We start from the raw sequence: 26,282 nt of genomic DNA on the forward strand, positions 1-26,282 counted from the left end.
GTGCACTGATATATATGGACAGGCCAGAAAATTCACCACTGTTTGGATCCTCCCTGTCTTTGCACTCGTTCCTGGGCAAGCCGGAGCGTGCTAGGTCTGCAGAGACTACTTTAGCCATTAGACTGGACAAGGAGCCGCTGAGCAACTCAGAATCCCTCCACCCCATTCTGTGGCGCAGGAGCATTCTCCTTCATTGTTCCCCAGTACCCAGTCTACTTACTTGGGCTGGGCAAGGGTCTCCCAAGTGCTTATCAAAACAAGAGCCTTTTGGGTGGTGGAAAGCCCTTCCCCAAGCCGGGGAAGATAGAGAAGAAACTCTGCAAGGAGACCTGCAGGGTCTCCCCAACCCTCAGCCCCCTGTGGGTGTTTTCATGGGAGGAGATGTTCTGGACCAAGCATACTCATGTCCAGTAATATAACTTCACCAGTAATTGCAGATTGAAAGTTATTCATTTTAGTAACATTGCAGGTGCTACCACAGTCATTTTAGATCATTTTACATTTTTAAATTATTGTATTGATTGTTAGCAATGGGCCAAAACCAGAAGTGGGGGAAGGAAAATGCTACCAGAACTGTTATAGCTGATCATTGTATCCATGACCACCGATTCTGTGTTCCTTATTTTCCGAGTGCCCAACTTGTGACCACCTGGGCCCAACTGGTTAAAGTGCTGAGCTGTGTTCTGAACATATCAAGTGCTATAAAAATGGGAATTATTTTGAAAAACCAGCTCCAAGGCAGCAGACACTTTGGCCTGAATCTATGTGCTTTAGTTTCCCATCTCTAAAATGGAGATAATACCACCTTCTCTCACTGGGTTGTGATGATAAACTCACTTTTTGAAATGTACAGAGGGTATGGTGTTGAGTGCCATAAAAGAGCCCATGAGAAAATTAATAATTCTGCATTTAGTGCACAATTTGGACAGAATGCAGTAGATAAGGCATGGAGCCACACATTGAATGCTATGGTTCAAAAGAAATATGGGGGATGATTGCATGTTTGGTAATGGGATATGGAGTCTGTTATATCTAGATGTACAGTTCAGCTGCAGGATGGTGACCTCTGATGGCTGTTTGGCAAGATTATATATTACATAGAATGAACTGGTAGTCAGTTCAGTTCATAGAAGTCCACATCACAAAAACCTGTATCTGGCACTAGTCAGAATTTACCACCTACCCAGTCGTCTCACTGGGGCCAAGGATCAAATGGGTACAGAGACTGAATTCCCTTCTCAGTCATAGGGTAGTTCCTTGGGTTGGCGCACGTAGGCAGCCTAATAGAAGTTTACCCTACATTTGCCCACAGCTTATTTGTCTGTGTATCTAACATACATTTTAGGTATTTTCACCATGACCTATAGGTGTATGCAGAATCAGCTAGAGTTCAGAGGCTAAGAGTTGTAAAAATTAAAGAGACACAAAGCCAAATCCCCATTTATCAACAATGAGAAGAAGGAACAAATAATAAAAATAAAATCTGACACAATCCATACCTCCAACCTGGGGTCCATTACTAGCCATTTGCTGTAGTACTGCTAGCCTGTCCTTCATCAGTGTCTGAGCCAAACTGCTGTCTTGCTGCTAATCTCTTCTTTTATATCCTGGAGGAGGTTCCCAGCCTGCCCTACTTTTAAAGGGATAGCACCCTTTCCACACACAGTATGGTACTTATTCTTTGCATCTTTCACAAGCACAACGTTCAGTAATAGCCAGATCCTGGTTACCCTAATGTCACTTGGCAAAACTACCATTGATCTCATTGTGTCCTCCACTTGGTCCTGAATTACTTAGATTTTATTTTTAAATATTCAGTGATTTCAGTGGTATTATGCATATTTTAACGTTAAACACATGCATAAATCTTTGTGGAATCAAGGCTACTGATCAGACTTAAGACACCGAAAATATTACAGTTCATGGACCTAATCATGCAAACACATACGTACATACAACTTTTTACTATGTATTTGTATTACAGTGGTGCTAAGAGGCCCTATTGGGGTCCCATTGTACTAAGTGCTGTATTTACAGTTCCTCTCCCAAATAACTTACTGTTTAAAAAAAGACAAGACAGACAGCGAGTAGAATTACCATTTTAGAGATGGTAAACGGAGGCAGAAGGAAATTATGTAACTTGCCCAGCATCACACAGGAAGTCTGTGGCATAGCCAGGAATTAAACTGATATCTTCTGAGTGCTAGGCCAGAGCTTAAACCACAAGACCTATCCTTTCCCGTAACTCCAGTGGACTTGCTAAATTTTATGCACATGAGTATGTGCTTAAGTGATGGCAGGATTGGGGCCTAAATAAAAGAAGATACGGGGGAACAGTTCTGGAGGATGATCTGGGAGTTAATAATAAGAGGGAAGTATTTCCTAAAGAGGTGTGCGGGGAGGGAGGGGGATAAGGAGAGAGAGAGAGAGAGAGAGAGGAGTGTAAGAGAACAGGCAGCTGGATAGAAGCAGGAAGATAGAAGTTACAAAACCAAAAGTGGGAGAATGAAATGAAGGGCTGTGTAAGGCAGGAGAATTGGGATGTCAAGAGAGAGCAGGAGAAGGTGGTCAAGGGAATGAGATGTAAGCAATGACATAAATGAATCTGTATCTCTATTGTTAGGAACTGTGTTCTGGAACTTCCCATGCTTTAGACGAGTTGGTGCAAGAGTTATTTCTTCAGACTCTTCCTACCAAGACTGGTCTGTCTTTAAGAGAATGTGAACTTCTAAAAGAAGAATGTCAGGAGAATTTGATCCTTCAATTAGAGAAATGGGACAGCTGTAGACAAAAGCAGTGGAAGCTCTTCCAGGAACAACTGCAACAAGAAAAACAGGTATGGATTCAAAAATTGTGGCAGGTATCAAAATTCTCAAATCACAAACTATTTCATACTTACAGTCCGTTACAACTAGTTTTTCAATGTTCTCAGTTTAACCACTTGTTTAGGCTTTCACTTTGTGCTGTCCTTTTAAAATGTATTAATGGTCCTGCTTGATTATATAGCACGTCTTGATATAATTTACATATGTAGTAGTCACACAATACTACCTTGCAGTGATCTCATCAGCTGATTAAATAAATGTAATCCAGTGAAATTATTTTCCCAAATTGGATAAAAATTAAGGTATTGATTGGTAGTAATTAGCAAATCAGCTGCCACCAGGTGGTTAAGAAACTGTTCTCCACAACCAGTCTTATGGGTTCCTCCATGAAAAGTGATATATGTGTGAGACCATATTAAGTGTTCTACTAAAGCTAGTTCTGTGATTTACCATACAGTGGTTTTACATTCATTTAGAAAACTTGAGAATATAAAAAGCTTAAACAATAAATTAAAGAAAGTTCCTAAGTATGCTCCACCCGCCTTTTCCATGGTTTTGAGGTTTTCCGTGTGCCTCTCATGTGGTGATTTTAATCTTTCCTTTCATCGGAGAGTGGAACATGTAGCTAGCCTGTTATTTCAGCTGTTCTGAAAAATAGTTATTTTAGTCACCTATTCTGTTTCTGTGTTGCACAAACATTTGGAACTCCAACATGTTAAAATACATTAAAAAGTTAGACTACAATCCTGCAAATGCTTAAGTTAGCTTTTGAGGGTGGAAGCTGAAATGCTAGAGGAAGGGTACTTATGCAAATCCCATATTTCCCTACCTTTCTTGACATTATAAAACCTGTTCTACCCTTTGATTATATGTTGGAGAAAGTCTCTTAAAAATATGTATAAAGCCAGTACTGAACTGCACTCCATTTGACAGAAAGACCCAGTCTTTGGAAGCTTTTGAAAGGGTCATCTCTGCTCTTTGAATGAAAGGTAATCTAGTCCTGGGCGACATACATGTTTGAAGTCAATGAAGCGACAAAGGAATTAGGATTTAATCCAAACCCCAGTGAACTCGATGAGAGCCTTTCCATTGATTTGAGGAAGCTTTGGTTTAGGCCCACTATGAACAGAAAAGGAGGTGGGAGTTTGAACTCAGGGACTGAGATTTAATGAGCCAGATTTCCCTCTAGTTGGATGGATCCCGGCCCAAGAAGAGTTGCAACACAGAAGTGCCATCAAAACAGCTTGCATGGTCAGGAAAAACAAATGTTTGAAAGTGGTGGCCAGAAATGGAAAATCAAGACAAGGTGGCATTCTAGCCGGGAATAAGTGAGAGAGCAGGGAAATTCAGAGTTGTAAGTGGGAGAGGAAAGAAAAAAGGAAATTAGAAAATGGAGCAGAGGAGGATGGAGAGAAGAGCTACAAGGGGAAAACAAAGAAAGTGATGGAGAAAGAACAAATAGTCTGGAATCCCTTCATAATGATGCCATTTAGGCACCCACAATCGTAATACCACTGGCATTCATTGACTAGAGAGCTAAGAAGGTAGTTCCATTAGCTCGTCTCTAAAGATCTGAAATTAGCTAGTGATAAAATGTACTGAGATATCAAGCTTGCTCTCCAAACTGCCTTATTTCAAAGTCATTTATACTTATCCTCCGTGACGTAGGGGCCTCCAGCACATCTTCAGAATAACTGTATCTGTGTGGAGCATGTGTATGGCACTGCATGGTGAAGAGAACATTACATATCCTCCTCAGGGCTGGTTTACACTACAGCAGGGATCGACGCTCTGAGGTCGATCCACCAGCGGTCGATTTAGCGGGTCTAATAAAGACCCACCAAATCGACTGCAGATCGCTCTCCAGTCGACCCCTTTACTCTACCCCCAACAAGAGTAAGGTAAGTCAACGGGAGATTTTCTCCCATCAACCCCCCGCGGTGTAGACCCCGTGGTAACTTGACCTAAGTTATGTCGACTCCAGCTACGTTATTCATGCAGCTGGAGTTGCGTAGCGTAGGTCAACTTACCGCGGTAGTGTAGACATAGCCTCAGTGGGGTTAATACTGCTAGGTAACGGCTGTTTAAACAGCACTATAAGACAGAATTCAGCAGCCATTCAGTTCAATCCCAAGCATGTATTCCAAATTTAAATGAGGCAGTTGAATAACCCTCCGGTTTTAGTGCATCGCAACATTCATGATGGGATGGCCAAGTAAAGGATAATGTTTCATATATTTCTTTTTAAAAAGAATAAAGGCTTTAGCAGACAATTATGTTAATTATCATAGAATTATAATATAGGAATATCTATTATAATCTAATCATCACACCCCTCTCTAAAATGCCATCATAATTGTACAGGTCATTTTTCAATGTAACACTTGTCTATGCAAAAGAGCTTTCATGAGGGCCTGTCCGAAATTGTGGAACAAACTTCCACAGGAACTAAGGGCATATCTGCTTTGGGAAATGGACAGGCAGAAATGTGCCAGTATAATTATACTGTTATAACTTGCTGGTATAACTGTCCATGTGGATGCTCTCTTCAAGATTTAGTGTCTTTTTTGTTGTTGATTTTATGTCTCATTGGAATTAGTTTAAACTAAACCAAAAAAAAAAGGCACTCAATCCCCAAAGAGAGCATCCACACAGGTAGGCGTACAGCAGAGCTTAGCACAATATAATTATACCAGCATAGCTGTGCTGGTAAATTTCCCTAAGAACCATCAAAGACCTCACCACGTTCCACTCCAAGTGTAAGGTGCATATCTTCAACCTGTCTTCTCTGGTGTGCATGTTTAAAAAAAATAACCGAAAAACAAAACCCAACCAAAACAAACATTTAACCGCACACACAATTCTTCCCCAGGGGCGAGGATGAGAATGAACCACACGACAAATGTTAGTCATGTCACTTAATGCCCTACTGGAAGACACTCAGCTACTACAGTGCTGAGGATGGGATAGGAACCAATATATACATATACAATAGAATTTACATACATTTTAATTTACAAGGCATAATTATGTAGGGCACAAAGCTCTCATCTGCATTTTGAAGAAAGTAAGAGCATATGATCAACTATTCTACATAATTCGTTAGTCTCTTCATTTCCAGAGTACTTTTCCTAAGGGGCCTGCAGCTTTCTTATCAAGGTGATTCAAGATGCCTTTAACATGTAGCGGATTTTATTTTTCTTTGCACTCAGCGATTTAGAGCACATCTGGGATGGGAGTCCCTTTAGAAAAAATCCTCTTTATTTCATTGCTTTGTGGGGGTTTTAAGAGACATTTTGATAGTTTAATTTTGCCCTGCAACCTAGAGGACACAACAGGTGCAAATAGGAATAAATTAAGAATGAAAAGAAGTGATGAGCAATTTGCATTGTAGCCCCCTAGCTCACAACTTAGAGAAAATAAAGTTAAGGTCTGTGCACTAGTTATACAAAGCCGGATGCTAGGCTTGGTTAACTGTGTTACCTGGCATTCAGTATGCATCACACGCCATCTACAGGCTGGCCGAGCAACATTCCTTTCTATGTGCTAAAAATGTCAGCATCCTCTCCTCCTTTTTAAATTCCAGAGGGGAAATGGAGGCGGGGGAGGAGAGGGGAAGAGAGAACATGCAAGTGAGCTCATAGCGGTGTTCAGTTAGCCATTGTGTCTGAGGGTAACTCACAAAATTGTATGGTTTTGGTTGCATAGTGGAGAGCTATTCCACTCTCTTGTTGGCGGAGAGCAGTGCCCACTGCTTCATCAGATCACATAATTGGCCTGTTGCCAGGAAACAAAGCTGCAGCAAAACGTACAGAGACACAGGAGGAGGAAGGGGCTTCCATCAATGAGCCTTCCGGATCCCTAGTTTGACTCCCACAAAGGTCAGAGTCTGCTTACGCAATCAATTTTGACATATCATGTGCATCTTATCTCCCTCTCTGAATCTGGCGGATGTTCAATATGTCACAGTGACTGAAATAGCTCTTCTTTTCAAGTAGTCTAGCATGCCTTTTAGTTACATTCCTCTCCAACCTCAATACTCCCACTTCAGTTATTGTTCCTGTATTGGAAGTGGTCTGTAGTGGTTAGAACGGGATGAGGAATCAGAGCTTTTAAGTTCCAGTCCAGCCGCTGACTTTCAGTACCAGAGTCACCCAACCCTCCCACTGTACCTCAGTTTACCCATCCATAAGCTGGGTATAACACTGACCTGTGAGATTTTAATAGTATTTAGGGCCAAATTGAACCACTTAGACACAGGTATGTACTGAAGGGGAAGTGCTGTGGCATGCCACCACAGGAGAGTTCAGGGAAGGATTCTGCTTCAGGGCATACAGTCCCTCCCCACGCAGCCTGATGCACAGGAGGATGGTATAGGCTGCACCAGCTTTCCTGATAGTCCCACCTTCTCCCTTCAGTGCTCCCAGGATGCTTTTCAGGCTGGTACGAGGGCAAGGCCATGGAGTAGCAAGCACACTCAGGGACCATACTCAGGTGGTGGAAGTTAGAGCAGCCCCATGGCATCTCTAACCTGTGCTGGGGCTTAGAGTCACACAGAGCCACTCTGAGAATGCGGGAACTGTAACCAGCTATAAGCGTTAACACCTTACACAGCTCCCAGGTGCAGCTGTGGAAGCTCAGTGCAGCAGAGAATCCAGTCTTCTCTCCAGGCCTTCCCTTTCAGTTTGCCTGACAAACACTTATCTGACTAGGGCCCAGATTCTCTCTTGACTTTGGATCTCGCTGTGCCACATCAGTAGTGCAAAGCAGCTCTGAAGAGGTGCATATAAGGGGAGACCCTCTGTAGGCATAGAGCCAGCATGTGACCCAGGAGAAAGGGGGGCTCCCTGGACTCCAGCAAGGCCCAGCTGCTGTCTTTGGCCATTGGCATAGTTTAAAGAAGCCTATATGTTGCTCTGGCCTGTAGATGGAGGCTGGACCAGACCAGTGCAGAGCTGACAGAGGATAGGAGTGCAAAGGAGGCAACACGCTACCTTTGTGCACATGCCCTCTCAGTGGTACGTTCCTCTCTCTTATGACCAAGGATCTGGGCCTATGTGACTAGTTCTTTATGCAAGCCTGTTTGCAAGGGTTTTCATTGAGAGGGAACCTTAGACACAGAACATATTTTTCAGCTTATTAACGGTCCTTGTTTCCAAGGAGTCACCACAGGAACCTTTATCCGTATTTATGATTCGATCTTGTGCTAGATGTTCTCTCAGTGAAAAAGATGACTCACTCATTTTCTCTAAAGGGAAGTTTACTTAGCCTTGTACACAATGTTGGTGCTCAACAAATAATAAACTAATGAATATATTTCCCTTCTTTATGATCATTCTGAGTCACTCGGCTTGCACCTGTCTGGAATGGACAAATTTGGCTTTTTGTTTGATTGCAAAAATAATAGTCTCTCTCCTTATTAATTTAATCCACAAAATATTAGAGAATAAAGTGGCATATAAACACCTAAAAGTGACTTCTCTGTCAATAGCCAGGTATCCAAAAATCAATGGCAAGAGAGCAGCCATTCACTGTCCATCTCTAAAATCCCCTTCTGAAAATTAAAAATCTGCTCAGCTCTTCTCATCCGAACTGCTCAAAGAGAGAGAGCACACAATACATAGCACCGTTGAGAAGTTTTAGAAATGAAAGGGCTCTCTTGGGATATGCAGTTAGCTAGGAAACAACTGGTAGCCTTTTCACAACCTAAGGTGCAGTTCAGACCAGTAACGGTTTGTGTCAGTCCCTGCTCTGTAACACTGGCTGCTTTAACTGCTCTGCTGCTCTGGCTCACAGCCTGGACACCAGCAGACAACCGTGCAGTATCCAGAGTGTCTGTGTGCTGTACAACCCGGATTCAGTACACTGAACTCAGCAGCCTGCCTACAACACAACAGCTCTACACTGGTTTCCACCAGCTTTGGTTACACCTAGCAAGATGACCCCAAAACCCCCAGTCCCAAATTTTCCCAAAAACCTGTGTGATCTGCAACATCCAGCCCTTTCCTGGACCATTCAGAGAAATAATATGGTTTGTTTGCTCTGTTAAAGAGATAATACTCAGCAGCTTGCCACATTCACTGGAGTTAACAATTACCTCCATTCAAACACAGCACTGGGTTGGTTTAGCCTAAAAGTAAACCAAGTTGATTATCAAAAGAACATAGGTTATGTGATGCAAAGTAAAAGAAATAAAGTTAGAGAGGGTTACAAACAAACAAAAAGTAAAAATGCGCTTTCTAATGGCTAAGATTTAACTCAGTAAGTTACTGTCTTGGTTCAAGGTTGATTTCTTATGAATCTTTTGTTCCAGAACACTTCAACCCCATTGGTTAAAGATCCCATCTTTCCCAGCTTGCAAGAGCTCTGGCCCCTTGTTCAGTGATGGATGCCAGGATGGCTTATTCTCTTTCCTTAAAACTTCCCAAACAACCTCACGGTTTTGTCCAGACGCTCGGGATGACCTTGTGCTGTTCTTCCCTTCCTGTAGACTTCCCATCCTCCATGTTTTGGGTCACAGTTTGGTTAATTTCATTGGAGACATGTAGATAGACAAGAGGGAAGGCAGCTGAGAGAAAACCTGTCTCTCTCTGTGTTTGGGCACAGACTTTAAAGCTTAATATCATTAATTATCCACATTTCCTCATATAGTATTAATACATATATTTCACAATGATATTGATCACCAGTGTGTCATTAGCTTCCAGAAAAGACCTTACTTGATCCACTTTTACAATACAGTAATATTGTATACAATCAGTTGATTTAGTTATGTATTTGAAGTTTTTAGCCCCACTCCCACCCCAAGGCAGTCTCCCACACATGCAAGGTTGATGGCTTAGTTTCCGTTTTATGTAAATGTGCCTTCATTATCTGTGCCTGAGGACAATAGAATACACATTTTCTTTGTCTAAGACAGACTGGGCTTATGCACTGCTTGCCAAACACATTTCAAGAACATAATTCTAGCACATACTTGTAACTCTTTGTACGTACCCTGTACTTACATCATGGAAGAATATTAATGATCAGGGAGTTGTTAGTTTTCCAGTGGTATCTTACATGGCACCATTTAGCTACAGATTATGACAACAGTGTGTTACGTGTAGTGAGTATGTCAGTCCTGACACAAGCTGCTGATACAGAGTAGTGAACCTCAGGTAGGTCTGTGTGTCACCACCCTATCCATGAACAGAATGGCCCAAAGAGAGATATTGGTACAATTATTTTATTATTACAGGCATTTAGATGGAACCCATCCCTGTGGTATCCAAGGGCTTTATAAAGCTTAATTTGACACCTGCAGCTGCTCCTGCTTGCAGCTTTACCAGTCAGCTACGAATCCAGGATTTCATCCTTTTAGATGTCCTGGCCAAATAGGTGCATCTTGCCAAATAGGTACCCTTCCAAAAGCTAGGTGGGCTCAGTAATGTCCACAAGGAGTGAATATCAGATAGGAAGACCCAGTATCAAGCTTTACCATCAGCACCTGCAAGCATCTCACCTTGTGGTAGGGTCCAATTCTCTGCTGGAGTTAATGGGCTCAGCTCTCTCAACTTAAGTGGTGCGTTGTCCACTTACTCCAGCAGAAAATGTTCTGGATGAGCACAGATCACAAAGTGGATGGGAGGCAGTTCTTGAGATGACATATGTAAAACTCTAAATTAACTTTAAGTCTCTCTCTCAGCCTAACTAGTACCTTGAATTTCACCCAACAGTCATTTGGCTCCAGTGCAGCCTAAAAATATAATGCTTCAGCCTTCAGTAATAGAAGAGCTTAGGGCATACGTGCCCATATCGTTATAGGTTTAGTGCTGGTAGTATTGTTAGCACAGCACAAAATGAAGTTAAGGACAGTCCCTGCCCCAAAATGTTTACAGTCTAAAAGACAGATATATTGATCAAACAAGCTGCGTTGAGAGAGCCAGGGGAGGAGAGTTAATTGAAATTTTATTTCACAAATGGGTAAATTGAGACACCAGCAGATTAAACTCCTTGTCCAAAGCTGCACAGTGGCTGAGTGGTAAAGTCGTAAATGGAATCTGTAAGTCCAGACCCCAATCTCCCTTACCTTGTGAACTGTATGGAATATGCAGTATTGTTATAGCCTGTCGGTCTCAGGATATTAGAGAGATAAGGTGGGGGAGGTAATAAAAGATATGGTCCAATAAAATATATTACCTCCCCCACCTTGGCTCTCTGTATGGAATATGGCATCTGATGCAAGATGACAACATTTTCACCTTGTTCAGGGAAAGTAAAAAACACACTGCCCTTCAGAAAGGGTCTTCGGGTATGATTTTATTCAGTGTTTAAAAAAAAAAAAAAAAAAAACACACACACAAACCTTTAAAGTTCACAGACATCACTCATTAAAATATTATTGTGCCCGTTTGTTTGGTTTCCCTCTTGCCAGACAAATGAAGAGACCACAAAGTCAAATCAATGGGAAGCACCTCTCAGCCCTGCCAAGGCCTACTGAAGTCTGTGCAAAGACTCCCAGTGTCTTCAATGAGCTTTGCATCAGGCCCGTATGTATTGGAAAAAATACTCCTGAACAGCATAGCTTGATGGCAGGGGCATCTGTAAATACTGCAGTGTGGATTCTGTATTTGAGAGCATGGAAATGAGGGTCTGTAACATTGTTCATAAACACATTACAGAATAAAAACCTAATTCATAGTATTGCATCATTTAAAAGTGATTAAAATGAGGAAATCTTAACATTGTGGGGTTTCCCCCCTCTTCTCTTAGCTATGGACCAAGGAGTATGCTCTGTCTGCTGTGATGCAAAAACACCTGTCTGAGAAACATGAGAAGATTATCCAAGGTGTTTTAAGCCGATTAGGTGGCCTCAGTGAGGAGTGAGTATGGTCTTATCACTTTTAAGCAATGCTGTAAAACTGCAGGTGTAATGAAAAATTCTAGGATAATCCAGGCTTGGGTGGGGAGTGATGAAGAGAGACTCTTCAATTATTCATACAGAGAGAGAATTACCATAGGTTTTTAATTGAATGAGCACTAATTTTTCCACTAGCTAAAACTGCAAAAATCCTATGATAAGGAAAAGCAGACAGCCTCACTGTGTCATATTAATGCTTACTAGTGATCATGATGGGTTACACGTGGATCTTTCTTCCTGGTAGGACAATCTATGGTTTGTCAAAGGGTTTGTTCTCAGTACATTTAGTCTTTTTTCTGAATCACCCCTAACTTTGCACTCATAAATTTGCCTGCTACCTAGGAACTTGATTTCTCTGTCTCACTTTGTAGCAGGCCAGGGTCCCTGCTATACACCAACCATAGCCTCCCACAAGATGAAGTGCTCAGTTCACTGGTCTTCTCTCTTGACCTTTAATCCTTTCTGCTTTTAATCCGATACACAACTGTACATACCTGTTGATACCACTTACTTCTTCCTGCCCACTCTCTCTTCCTGTCTTAATGAAGAAAACTACAACTTCCATCTCCTCTATTTCAGCTAAATGTCTCAGACAGATACAGTTCCTTTGGGCAGGAGTAGCTTTCTCAATCAACACAACTCCATGTCTTCTGTCTGGCTTTTTTCATTAAGTCACCAAGTGTCTTCATTGGACCATGACTTTGACATTGTCTGCTACTCTGAAATCTTTCTCCTAGAGTATGCATGCAGATCTACCTATCACTGTCTCTGCAATATGCCACTGTATACCACAGTCTTGACACCACCTTTTGCATAAGTCCTTAGTATTCCTTTATTTCCTCTGACTATTCAATTCTTCTCCATGACTTCCATGTCCTGAATCTCCATTATGTTCAGAAAGCTGATGCCACCCTTCTAACACACACAACACACACTGTAGCTGCATGCCTACCTTGCCCCACATCCTCAGACAATTCCCTTAGCTCCCCATCCATGTCAGGGGGTGGCTCAAAATTGCCCTCTATTTCTTAAAATGCACCATGAACTTCCTCGCTCCCCTCCACTCGACTAGCACTTGTCTCCTCTCTGTCCCACCACACAGTACCATCACTGCTGGTGGCAAAAGAGTGCGCTGCAGCTCCTGAAATTTGGAATAACCTTCCCGTATATCCGGCTACATGCACTTTCCATCTCATTTCAAATGAAGAGATCTTTTACTCCATTATATAGGCTTCTTAATTTCTTTGCCTCCTCTCCTTTTATTTTTTTCTTTTTACTTTGTCACTACAAAATTGGAAAATTGTCATAGTGACACCTGTACTGTATAACTCTGTAAAGCATTTTGGGAATATCATTTGTATGACAGACCCTGCATTGTATTTGTTGCAACTCTTTCATCTATGAGTCACGACCATCATTGTTGAACATAAATATGCAAAATAAAGTAGTTTGGTTGATAAATGGAGATTAAAAAGCCATGATCCCTTTCACAGGTCTGCTAAATACATATTTCGGAAACACAGGCTCTTGCTGTGTTCAGTTCTCAGAAGGTTAGCTGTCCGAAACGTTGCTATGGCTACTCTGACTCACATGAAAATGTCCCAGAAGAAAAGCTTGCTTCAGGAGCTAAGAGAACAACATACTCTGCAAAAGAGTTCCTCACACTGTCAAGATGAACACCAGTGGCAACTACAGAACGCAATGGTATTTATAGTTTCCTGACCATTTTCGCCAGAGTTCTTGCCTTGTATAATGTCTGGCATTGAAAGCAGTCTTAGGAGTCCCAAAAAATTAAAGAATGACAAGGAAAAGAAATAACCTCTATTCAAAAATTTACCCATCATTGACATGTAAAGTGCCTTAGCACAAGTATCATCGTTTCAATAGAAAATTATGGTTTCCTGCAGCCTTAGGTATACAAAGGACATCACTCCTCCTTTAACTGTAAGGCTACTTTAGCAAGAATAACAAAGATTTTTGTTTTTTATTTGATATGAAAGCAACAGTTGAAACATACAGTGCTAGCATGTAAAGGAAACAAGCCCATGCAACAAGATGAGAGAAATTCCCACCAGAGCAGCGAGCAATCATGCACTGTAAAGGCTCTTCGTTGGGGTAAAGGGTTCTTATGTCTCTCAACAGCCCCAAAAATAAGTTCTGTGTTGGTCGTTCACATCCACTCGAGAGGCTGGCCATCTTCTCTTTTTCCTTCCCTAACTCAGCAACATCCTCTAGAAATACATAAAATAGATCAACTAGAGTTGATGGGAGTTAAATATATTCATCTTGAGTGTCTGCTTCCAGGAAAGAAGTATAGTTTGTATCTGCATGACCTTTCTGGAAGGTTAATCTTCAGTTCAGTTATGTTCTTATGTATACTTATTATAGATTTCAAATATCAACACTCCCATCAGGCACTCAGGTTAGTCCCCAACCCAGCCAACACTGCTGGATATATAAGGTTGAATTTCCTATGAAAAACAATGTAGCTGTATGACCTGTGGAGAGTGCCTTCAGATGCTAACTTCACCTGTAGCAGATGAGTAGCTTCTGTGCAACTCAACCCTGGTCTTTCTTCAATTGCCTGCCTATTGTTTGACTCTTATCTTTCATTCCGGGCCTTAAGTAGGAGGGTCGGCAACTCTGTCTGCAACTAGATCCCAGTATAATTAGGATACCCATTTGGTATGGCTTTGTCCATCAAAGTATTCCCTACTGAATGGAAGAGTCTTGGGTATTATAAATAATGCCTTAGATTAAAGATGAAAAAACAAACACATTTTTACCACATTCCTTCCATTTAACCTACCTCCCACTTGATACCCACATGGACACTGATCTGCAGCAGAGACTATGTTCCTCAGCAAGATAGATCTGGATAGATCAGATGCAGGGCATAAGGAGTGTTTTTTCATCCTTCCCCTCTTGTACTGCTCTGCAGAGGCCAGCCACAAACTGGCCCTCTAAAGAGGTGCCAAGAACAGCACCTTATGATTCCCCCTGCCACAGGAGAAAGGGGAAGGAGCTGACTAGCAAAAAAAAGACAAAATCCAATAATGTTAAATGGGATCCTCCAAAACCAGAATCCAGAGCCCTTACATGAGCAAGGATGGGAGGGGATAACTTAAATTGTCTGACTGAGAGTCTGTAAATTGTTTACTTTTACAGTATTTTTTAAAACTCATTTAAATTTGAGCATATGCCATTTTAGATGTGCTGCCAGACAGCATAATGGGGGCAATGAATCTTCTAATTTAGTATAAAAATGTAAATGTCATTCAGGTAAAAACAGCAACACAAACCCAAAGTTCAACTATGATGAGATGACATTTGTGCCTTGTAAAAAAAAAGAAAAGAAAAACTGATAAATAAAATTCCTGTTAGCTTAACAAAAAAAAAGAATCAGAAACATCTGCCTGAATTACAAATAAAGATGTGTCAAAACAGTCCAGCATTAACATGGGCACCCTCACCTTGCAAAATACCTGTGGGTAGTTATAGTGCTACTCTCATTTCTTACTTTCCGTGAGGAATGTAGTTACTTGGCGCAGCTGCCAGATTAATTTTATTTTGTGGGAAGCTTAACCTCAAAATAAAAAGAGAAAGAAAAGCGTGTCCCACATTTCATTCTAAATAATATTTATTTGAAATGCAGTTTTCATGAACACTCTCTTCAATCTTGTTCCTGTTTTATCCCATCCTGCTCCCTTACTTACATTAGTGTCAGGTTTCAGAGCAGTGTCCGGGTTAGTTTGTATCAGCAAAAACTACGAGGAGTCCTTGTGGCACCTTAGACTGACTAAAATTTATTTGGGCATAAGCTTTCGTGGGCTAAAACCCACGGATGAAGTGGGTTTTAGCCCACAAAAGCTTATGCCCCCAAAAATTTTAGTCTCTGAGGTGCCACAAGGACTCCTCGTAGTTTTTTCATATTAGTGTGACATTTTGACTTGATGTGTCACAACATAAAGACTCAATCCGAAGGATTTGAAATCTGCTGTAATCATGGGACTCATCTGAATAACCTGAGCCCTACATGACATATTGTTTTTAAACACTGAATTATTTCTCCTGGAAGCTGTCTGCTATAACAACAGTACCTTGCACTTATTTAGCACTTTTCATCAGCAGATCTTCAAGCACTTTACAGAAGAGATCAGTATTAGGACTGGCTGGTAAACAATTCCATTTTGCAAAAAATTTCAAGGTTTCAAAATTTATTTTTGTTCCACTGCAGAACAAAAATTAGAGCTTCTGGAATTTTTCACAAAAAAAACATGAGACAGAGACCAACCCCTCCCCACCACACACCTCCCCAGCCAGTAGCCTAGTAGTTAGAGCATTAATGTTGGATGTAGGAGACCAGGTTCAGCTCCCTGTTCTGCCAATTCAGAGTGGGTTGGTTTCTCTCTCTCTCCCTACCTTCAGGGATTCCAGCCTGGAGCTGAGAAACTTCCTGATGAAATTTTCATTGAAACCATCACATTTGCACAAAACATTTCAGTTTTGGCAAAACAACAGTTTTCAATAGAAAAGTCTTGCTGAAATTTTTTCAACCAGCTATAGTCAGTATCATTATCCCCATTTTACAGATGGAAAAACTGAGGCACAGAAGTGACGAGACTTGCCCAAGGTCCCTCAGCAGTAAGCTATGCCATGTTATTTATGTGTTAGCTTTCTGTACGCTCACAGGTGGGTAGCACAGAGAATTTGCTTCAGAAATGTGGTCTTTTCAGTTCTTCCCATTTGGAGGGACTTCTTGGGATTCAACAAATCCCTAGTTTGCTGTGTGCAAGCAGCACCTGACCAGCTTCTGCCATCACTAATAGGTATCAATTAAGTAAATAGCAGCATTTATAGCAGACAGAGTCAAGGGATATAGAAATAATTGCAGTGCCTGGAATATGTTCCTGTCTACAAAGTCTTTTTACCTTACTTATTCTCTCTGGCTTTTACTGAATATATGTTTAAAATGTGCCTCATTCCCCCCCTCTCTCCTCCTGCTAGAGAAAACAGGTGTTTTGCATTAGTATTATCTTCTAAGACCTTACAATATACTGCCCTCATCACTATCTTATCTGAGTGCCTGAGCATAGTTCTTACTTAGTGCCTTGAACTTCAAAGGATCTCAAAGTAGTTTTTCCACTTTCCATATAAGAATTGCTTCATTCAAAATGCAGCTGCCTCTGGGGTGAAACACATCATCCATTTAACCGTGCCTAGCCAAACTGAACAACAGTTTAGGACAAAATGGAAAGAAAAATACAAAACAATTGAAACAGTGGTAAGCAATTGAAGTTACACAGATTGGAATAAAGCCAGGTCACTGAGGTTAACACACTAGCTGTTGAAAGCTTAGCTACCAGAAGTGGTCAATAGCTCAATTTCAAATCTTATCTGAAAGAGGACACCTTCAGCAGCACACTACCCCCTAGTAGTACACATGATGAACATTCTAAATACACAACCACTCACCTATCTCTGGAGGGAGCCAGAAATAGGTACATATAGATGTAGTCAAAGACAGCCTTGTTGCAGGAGTGAAAGGAATTTCCTTTAAAAACCACACATACAATAGGGTCACACAACTTCAGTATAGCTATTAAGATCAACGGACTTATCCCAAGGATGTCTTTGTCTCCTAAAGAATCAAGGGTCTAACGCCCAGTTATTTGGCCATAAAGATATGTAGTGGAATGTTAGCTCTCTTATAGCTTTTATCTGATTACTAGGAATCTCACATTCTGGAAGAAGAGGAGAAGCTGGAGGAGGAAACTCAACAAACACGTTTGGAATTTCATCAGCAGTTAGTTGCAGAAATCCAAGAAGCTCTTCAGCTTGTGCAGCAGCACATGGAACAAGTGATTGGGCAGGCCTTGCTCCAGCATGCCCGGCAAGAAGCTGCTAAGCAAAGCTCTGAGGATGGAGAGGACTTCAAGGTATTTGATCAGTCCCTAACAGCCTTTTTAGGAAATACTTTCTGATAAAATGGAGGGACACTATAGTAATTTATTATCCAGCATAAGGAAGCATCACAAGCGGAAGAACTACAACCTGTTATATGATCTTACAAATGCTGTATAGAGATACAGAGCTCTTCTTCTGACTCATCCTGGCAGCCAGACCAGGTATTAGGCCCAACTCAAAAGTATAAGAGAGTTGAGAGCTCTCTCCAAGACAGAGAGAATTAGTATGGTTAGGAGCATTTTGGGACCACTACCCATTTACAAGGAGTTGAAGGTTAATAAATACTATGAATTAACAAACAGAATTATTGCCAAGTCAAGACAAAAATTGGTTAACCCATATTACAGTATATAGCAAGATTGACAGCGATAAGAAGAGATGCTGCTTAATTTACTGTACAATGAAAAATGGAAGAGCTGTGTGTGCATTGTAGTTCATTGGCAGTCTAGGACGGAATGGGTCATGGAGACTGAACCCCTCCAGATGAGGATTGAAGCATATTAGTAGGGAAGCTTGCACTGTCACTATTGGTGTTGTACTGTTCTGTGGATAAACAGAGTACCCTATTTTCCAGATCATCAGTCTGGCACATTTCACAAGTACTAAATTCACAGACATGCACTTGCACACATGCACGCTCACCCTTAGAAGATTTCTGCATGTCTTCTAGTTTGCTTCTTAAGCAGACAGACATTTTAGTTCTTCCCTTAATAAATTAATAGCTACTTGTACTGTGTATTGCAGGAGAGACTGATAGAAGCAGCTGTAGAGAGTGTATATGTGACCAGCAATGGTGTCAATAGACTGGTGCAATGCTACTACCAGCAAATAGAAAAAATCATGGACGGGCATGAAAACAGAAAACTTCAACAGCTGAAATCCTTTCAGGGTATGAAGAATAGCAGCAATTATGTGGTGTTAAACTTTACTTTTGACAAATGCCATTAATGTATGTGTGCATATGTGACAGGGCCCCTCCTTCGCTACCTAGTGAACTTCACTGCCTGGCCGGTTCAGGTGGTTCTGCAGTCACAAATGTATACCAGGCTGTTTAGTTATGTAAGAGAGCACACTTAGCAAAAGATAAACTATGCAACATAGGTTTGTAGCAAGGACAGACTTCCCAGCAGTCCACCCAAGCTTCCTTGTCAGCCACCTTTGCTTCCTGTTTCCTCTCTTTATATTCTCCTCCCCCGCCGCGCACCCCCCCCCCCCCAATTATCTTGTTAACCCAGTGATTGCCACCCAGGTGCTCACAATCCCCTACCAGAAAGTATATAATTGCCCTCAGCTGGGCCTGCAGCCTTCCCCAGCCTGCAGCACCGTCAGTGGTCAGGGTGCTGCTGTTAGCACTCTGTCACCATGTATAAAGATCTTTAAACATAACAGAATGTAACAGTACTTCATAAAGTAAATTGAATTTGTAGATCTGATTGCACCTTCAAAAACAATACAATGTGCTGGAAGTATAATAATTATAGGCTTTGGTTTCCAAAATGTTACCAGTTCATCAGACTAAGACCTTGGCTGTACCAGACAATGACCACCACCTCCCATTCAGTTTTCTATGCTGAAGCATGTGATACAAGGGGTAGGAACTCCAATGCATTTTAGAGGCTGCATTGTTGAATGGGAGCCATGCAGTAAAGGGTCCCTGTATGTGTCATTCAGGGTCTGTCTTGAAGGCTTTGGCCCTGATTCAGCAGTGCATTCTTAGTTAGCTCTGAACTTAAAAACCTGCTTAAATCCCAGTGTCTTTGATGGGCCTAAGCAACTGGCTACAGTTAAGCATGTGCAAAAATATTTTCTTAACTAGAGTTGGATTTAAGCATATGACTAAATGCTTTGCTTAAGAAGGGCCTTGAATATCACTCATGACTGAGTGACAAAATATGGAGTGAGTTATGGCAGTTGCTCATTTAGAACATTTTGTTGTCTGTTTGGATAATATTAATGGTTCAACACATCAGTATTACTACTTACAAGCTGTATGGGATTTAAATTTATAAGCAGCTGTTAAGAATGCAGTTTTGCTCTTTGATTGAAGAGCCACACTTAGGGGGAAAATACTGTCATTGCATTACTTGACTATAAACCTACTGGCATGATAGAGCAGAAATTTATTTATGTTGGTAATAAAAACAGGAGTTTATTAGACCCTCGATAATATGATCTAGACCTATGTGGCCCAAGACACACCCAGTGAAGAATCACAAATCAAACAAAAAGCAATCATGAATTACTAGAGTGAAAGAATATTGAAGACCCATGTGCCTTTACTGCTATTCATCTTAGGTTTTTAATAGCTATGAACCACTATTTCTCTTTTGTGATTCTTGTTTTTATTATGTTAAGAGACAGAATTGTCTAGCACTTACATCTATCTTGTAACTCTTGCCACTAGCCATTAACCATAACCTGTCTGAGAAACTTCAAATTGGTGCATTTTCTTCAGATGCTGCCCTTTGATACAATGCTCGGGTTGAGCTAATCTACCAACCTTGCATATTACTTTAGCCACTCTTAGCCCCGTGACAGCTGCTTCTTGCTCCCTCTCTCTTGTTTTGCTTTCTCCTTATCTTACTGTCTACTACAGGTCCAGCTGTTCCTGACGTACTGCTGGAAACAGCTGCCATCTCGTCCACTTGGAAGTCTGCCACACTATGTTCAGGAGAGGATTGGGCTTGTATCACGTGCTCCCCTGTACTTAGGAAAACAAGGAGCCTGCTGCAGTGGTTAGCACAAGTGGTGCCTGTACTCTTCATTAAAGCATAAGATTAATACAGGGGTAGGCAACCTATGGCATGTGCACCAAAGGCGGCACGCAAGCTGATTTTCAGTGGCACTCACACTGTCCGGGTCCTGGCCACCGGACCGGGGGGCTCTGCATTTTAATTTAATTTTAAATGAAGCTTCTTAAACATTTTAAAAACCTTATTTACTTTACATACAACAATAGTTTAGTTATATATTATAGACTTAGAGAAAGAGACCTTCTAAAAACGTTAAAATATATTACTGGCACACAAAACCTTAAATTAGAGTGAATAAATGAAGATTTGGCACACCACTTCTGAAAGGTTGCCGACCCCTGGATTAATAAAACTAAACAGGTTTAGAAACCTGGGACTACATCCATTCCTTGTGCAAATTTCATTGACTTCAGTGTAGTTAAACCCAGAATGGATTAGGCCCTTGAGTTTAGCCGAGCTTGTTCTTGCTTTCTTCGTCACACCCTCAAAAAGAAATCAAAATGGGTATGCCTTGAAAACTTCACAACCTAGTTGTTAGCATGAAGGACTTGTGGCTAGCAGAAGTCTAGACTGTAAGCTGGGCTGAGTTCTATGACCTGTCACTTGAATTTCCTGTACATCACTCAGTCTGCTGGAAAAAGTGGATAAAAATAATAATGGCCTGAAAATTACCACCTGCATCCGAGCCTTTCTGGAAAAGTGAATTACAAAAAGACTGGCCAATTTTTCAACTGATTATAGAACAAATTACAGTAGCATAAGTATACACAGCAGGTGTATGTAAGATGTACTTTACACACTAAAACAGCACTAATTTTGGAAAGACTGGGATTATATTGAATTGTGCTGATAATTTAATTTTCTTAATATATTGTCACAACTCAAAGTAAAAATATCACAGGATATGTTATTTTGAGCAGAAGATTTTACAGAAATGTTATTTTAGCAGAAAGGACTGAAAATAACAGACTCAGAAAAAAACAAGAAGAAAATGAACAAACATTGAAAGAAAAAATGAATCAAGGCACCCTGAACACGTCATCTGCAGTCCATCAAAGGTGAGAGCAGGCAGGAATATTACTTATTCTTGATATTTAAATCTTGTGAGTTGTTTCAGTTTTGTGAACTGAGCTGTGATTAAATAACTTAAAATAACAGACCACAAAAACTTGACATTTGTTTGTGTTTTGCCTTTAAAGAAAAAGGAAAGTGTAGTCTCAATTTATATGTATCTGAGCTCAGAGAATTGCTCTGTCACTATTCAACATTTTGATGTTCATTAATCACAGTACATAAAGTAACACATAAGGCACTTGCTATCAGAACAGTTTTAAAAAAAAAAAATTCAAGCCATGTACTAACTTTTAAAAGTTCTTTGAAGTAAATATGACATTGAGACTGCTGCTTTCAGATACATCATATTCTGTCTAATCTGGTTAAAACACTGAAAGTACTCTTGTTCACTTTTGAGTAAATGTATACTGTAATTAAGATAAAATTAAGGGATCATGAATAACCTTATTTAAAATGCAAAGAAGAATACAATTAGCATCCTGTGCTTTCAAAGATACTGTATTATATTTAGGGCTAGATCCTCCAAATGGATCCAGGCCTTAGAGTATTAGTGTAGTTAATGGATTCTTATTCAATCAAAATCAATAATTTGCTACGTATGATTTTACACAACTAAGATCCTGATCCCAAAAGCACTTACTAACGGATGTACTGTTTACTAGAGTAAAAGGTTCCATTTTGCATGTGTTTGCAGGACTGGGCCCTAAGTCATGAAGTTTGTGAGATATTTGCTTTTGTAATCTTTTCTTTTCTGTACTATCTTCAAAAAGACCTGACTTAGCATGAGGAGTGACACAGATGGTTTCATTTTGACATATCAGCCAGGTTAAGCATTTGTACAGATATTCTGCTACCTCTAACTCACAGGAAATCATTGCTCAAGTCCCTGCTCTTCATCTTCATTTGTAATATTACTCTTTAGAAAGGAATCCATGCAACTAAGGGTTGTAGGAAAGATCTCACTGTCCAGCACTCTCCCCAGCGGCGGCTCCAGGCACCAGCACTCCAAGCGCGTGCCTGGGGCGGCAAGCCCCGGGGGACACCCTGCTGGTCCCTGCGAGAGCGGCAGTCAGGCAGCCTTCGGCGGGATGCCTGCAGGAGGTCCACCGGTCCCGCGGATTCGGCGGTGGGTACGCCACGGGACCGGCGGACCTCCCACAGGCATGCCGCCAAATCCGTGGGACCCAGGGACCTCCCGCAGGCAAGCCGCCAAAGGCAGCCTGCCTGCCGTGCTTGGGGCGGCAAAAAAGCTAGAGCCGTCCCTGGCCTTCGTCACTGGTTTTAGACATGAAACAATTCACCTCATTTCACAAAGTGTAGCTGTTGCTTACTTTATTACTTTCTTCATCATATATTTCATATAAAATACAATGAAGTCAACCTTAGTACAAGCAGAAGTACATAGTGATGGAGAATGTAGTTTTTTGTTAATCCAAAGTAATATCTTAAAAATTAATCAATCATCAACACTTGCTCCACACTTGTCATTGTGATTTCTTCTAAGGCCAAATCCTGGTTCTAAGGAAATCAGTGGGAAAGCTCCTATTCATACAAATGGAAAGACTCCCATTGATTTCACTGGTGGTTGGTTTAGGGCCTCAATTCAGTTGTTTCATTCCATGCTCAAAGAGCAATTAGAAAAAGCCAACATTCCATAAGCATTCAACATTAAAATGGGCCTCGATCAGTTGGTGGTGTATAGATGTATTTGAGAATGCTCTAGGACAGTGTTTCTCTCAACCTTTTTGTGCCGGCGACCCCCTTTGGACTTAGAAAAACAATCATGACCCCTCTTCCTTTACTAAGGCTTGAAAAGATAGGGGGCTGACGTGGCCCAAGCCCTGCCACATGGGGGCTGGGACAAAAGCCACCCGAGCCCCACCTAAACTTGTCCCGCAACCCCCAGGTTGAGAAATACTGCTCTAGGAGATCAAAGGCACTAATAGTTCTCAGGAATCTCATGGGTGACTAATAGCGCTAATATAATAACTGATTGGAGGAAAGAAGCATTTCAGATTCAGCCGAGTTACAGAAATTCCGGTTCTACTGTACTGATATTAATCTTTGGCCAGCAAACCAAGACACGCAAAGAATACATTTGCTAATACAAGCACTGTTTGGCTCAGTCTCAACTAAGCTGTGTAATACCAAGAGGGAAATTCCTAATTCTTTTCTCCTTTAGCTGTGCTTCCACAAGTAAGTCCTCTTGGCACACGGATGATACAGGGAAAGACAAAAGAGCTGATTTGAAAATACCATGCAGAATAGAACATCACTTTTTAGGTCAGCCTCTAACCGTAGAACATTACAAAAGAGGGCCTGACTCTTACCAAAAGACTATCCAAAGCCCCTGCAGTTTGGAGAGATACCAAAAAAGAAAAAGAAAAAAAAAGAAAAAAAATATTCCATTTAGTGACTATGGAAGCTGTTAAAATTAATTGCTTTGGCAAAACTAATGGTTTTTTTATGGCTCTAAGGGGTGATTTTAATAGTCAGAGTTTCTCACTCTGTAAGAAACCTTCTAAATAGCACAAAAATTGATTTATTCTTTAGGTTAAACTCACTAAACCCTCTTGAACTAGCCTGCTTTCCTTTACCAGGATGTTGTTACAACAACAAAAATTCTTGGCTCAGTTTGATGTGCAGCAGCAGTTTCGTCTGGACTCCCTAAAACAGAAGATATTGGTATTGCATCATCTAGAAACACAGCTTGAAAATCAGCTAAAGGTAAATCAAGGTAAAATAAGTTGCAGGTATAGCTAGCTGAGGACCTGCTCCTGCTCCTGCTGCCATTGAAGTCAGTGGCAAAACTTCTGAGAGGCTCCGGGGGCTTTTTCCAAAGCCCGTTGAAGTCAACAGAAAAACGCCCCATTGACTTTAGTGGACTGTGAACCAGGCTCTATACATTTGCAAAAGCCTTTTCAAGAACAGACCAAATAATGTGTTACGTCCCATCCTCCTAAAGGGTATTCCTTTAGCACAGAGAAGAACATTTGGTGAGTGGTTTTTATTTTAATGTGCATTTTTCTCACCTCAAGTTTCCTCTAGAACCAGTTGTGAGCATGCCCACCCTATCAATGAGAGAACATTTCTGTCGTTTGTGCATCACCTTCTCTTTGCTGAGCAAAAGCAGAGGACATAGCGTTCTTATTACTACTACTAGTACATACTTTGGTTTACAGATGTGACCCTGGTGACTGCCTTGCTCTTCACACTTCTAGACCCACCTATCCTCTCCATGAGTAGATTAGGATAGCCTGGAATCAAACTGTTTGAACTTTGTTAGCATTCTTCTCTTTTATAAAGTATCATAATATGTCTTCCTTTGTGTTCAGCAAGCAGAACAGGATTTCATCACTGAGCTAGCTGCATTGGCCCGACTTCCCCTCACAGTGCGCAAGCAGCCTTTAAATAGGAGTGTACAATCAGGTTAGTATTGAGATGCTTGCTTGCCTGTTTTTTTTAAAGCTTCATGCATGGTAAGGGGTTTGCAAATTATACACACCCCTACTTTTCTTATAAAATTGGCTCTGAAAACAGGCAATATGTTTAGCCAATTAAGATTCCAATCCAGGCTGATATGGGGCCTCAGATTTACATGCCAGCACTTTTACCCATTTACCATCCCCAGATCAGTATACTCAGAGGGGAAATAGAGAGAAAGGTATTTAAAAAATAAATGCTCTGGTGGACCTCTGTTTAAATGGGTTGAACTATTTTTCTAACAGAGGGCCCTCCTAAGCTCTTTCAAACCCAAGACATTAGTTCGCTGGCTATACTCCTGTCTGACCACACTGGGAAGGATATTCTGAAAGGCACAAATGGTAGTGAGGCACCCATCTCGCACTGAAAGTCAATGGGAATTGAGGACATAACTGCCATTGGTACCTTTGAAAGCCTCCCCCTGAGTGGGAAATGGTTCCAAGAGTTATCTGCCACTCCTAGCTGAGAGTGGTGGGCTTTCCTGCTGGGTTATAGCTGGTAAAAGATAGATGTAGGCACCAAATAAGAAGATTCAGATCTGAACATACATCAAGGAAAAGAGAGAAACTCTGCTAAGTAGAGCTTCTGTCATGAAAGTTACCCTATCATTTTACACATTTGTGTGCGTCTTACCAGAGCTATATCCAGCAGGTTAAGGCCTTGGCTAGCTTAATTCTTCAACCCAGAATTACTTAGACATCTTCAGGTTCCTCTTCAGAAACACCTGACCATAAAGAAGGACTCCATTCACAGATTAAAGTTATTTGCAATCAAACAGGCCTTATTGGAACTGAATCACCCAGATTTCTCTCCCTGGATGGGGAGGAAGGAATAATCCTCCTTCATTCCCCACCAACAGCCTAAAAAAGTAAACTCCTATGAATAAGTACAATCATAGGGGCTATGCATACTTACAGGAATTAACTGCAGCCTTAATTGTTTCAACTGACATGGACAAATTTGTTAAAATGACATCTAGTTTTGTGCCCACCATCAATTGTGGAGCCAAATCTGCAGGTGCAGTTAAATGAGTGTGCAACCTCCAGGTTGAAAATCCCTGACCTAGTTGATTCCACTAATCAGTTGCTGTAGTGAAATATTTAGGGTCAGGTTTCAGTTAGGACCACAAGTTCAATTGAGAGTCAATGGCACTAATATTCCTAATTAACTCATTTAGGCACTTTTGAACCCACCCTACCTCATCCCCATGCTATCATCCCCCCCTAACAATTGCTTGTCCCTGTGGGTGCCTTAACTATGAATGCAAGGTTGAGACCA

At 41.1% G+C, this 26,282-nt stretch overlaps 1 protein-coding gene across 1 annotated transcript in view; it reads left to right on the forward strand.

The window, feature by feature from the left end:
- Positions 1–26,282, forward strand: part of EVC (EvC ciliary complex subunit 1) — a 97,219-nt gene that overhangs the window by 70,572 nt on the left and 365 nt on the right. The window contains exons 12-19 of the mRNA XM_065405510.1: positions 2,624–2,836; positions 11,580–11,689; positions 13,221–13,431; positions 17,460–17,666; positions 18,439–18,583; positions 21,394–21,505; positions 24,122–24,248; positions 24,857–24,950. Coding sequence (XP_065261582.1) covers positions 2,624–2,836; positions 11,580–11,689; positions 13,221–13,431; positions 17,460–17,666; positions 18,439–18,583; positions 21,394–21,505; positions 24,122–24,248; positions 24,857–24,950 — 1,219 coding nt within the window. The remainder of the gene's footprint in view (positions 1–2,623; positions 2,837–11,579; positions 11,690–13,220; positions 13,432–17,459; positions 17,667–18,438; positions 18,584–21,393; positions 21,506–24,121; positions 24,249–24,856; positions 24,951–26,282) is intronic.

This window comes from Emys orbicularis, chromosome 5, assembly GCF_028017835.1.
Source record: "Emys orbicularis isolate rEmyOrb1 chromosome 5, rEmyOrb1.hap1, whole genome shotgun sequence".
NCBI lineage: Eukaryota > Metazoa > Chordata > Testudines > Emydidae > Emys > Emys orbicularis.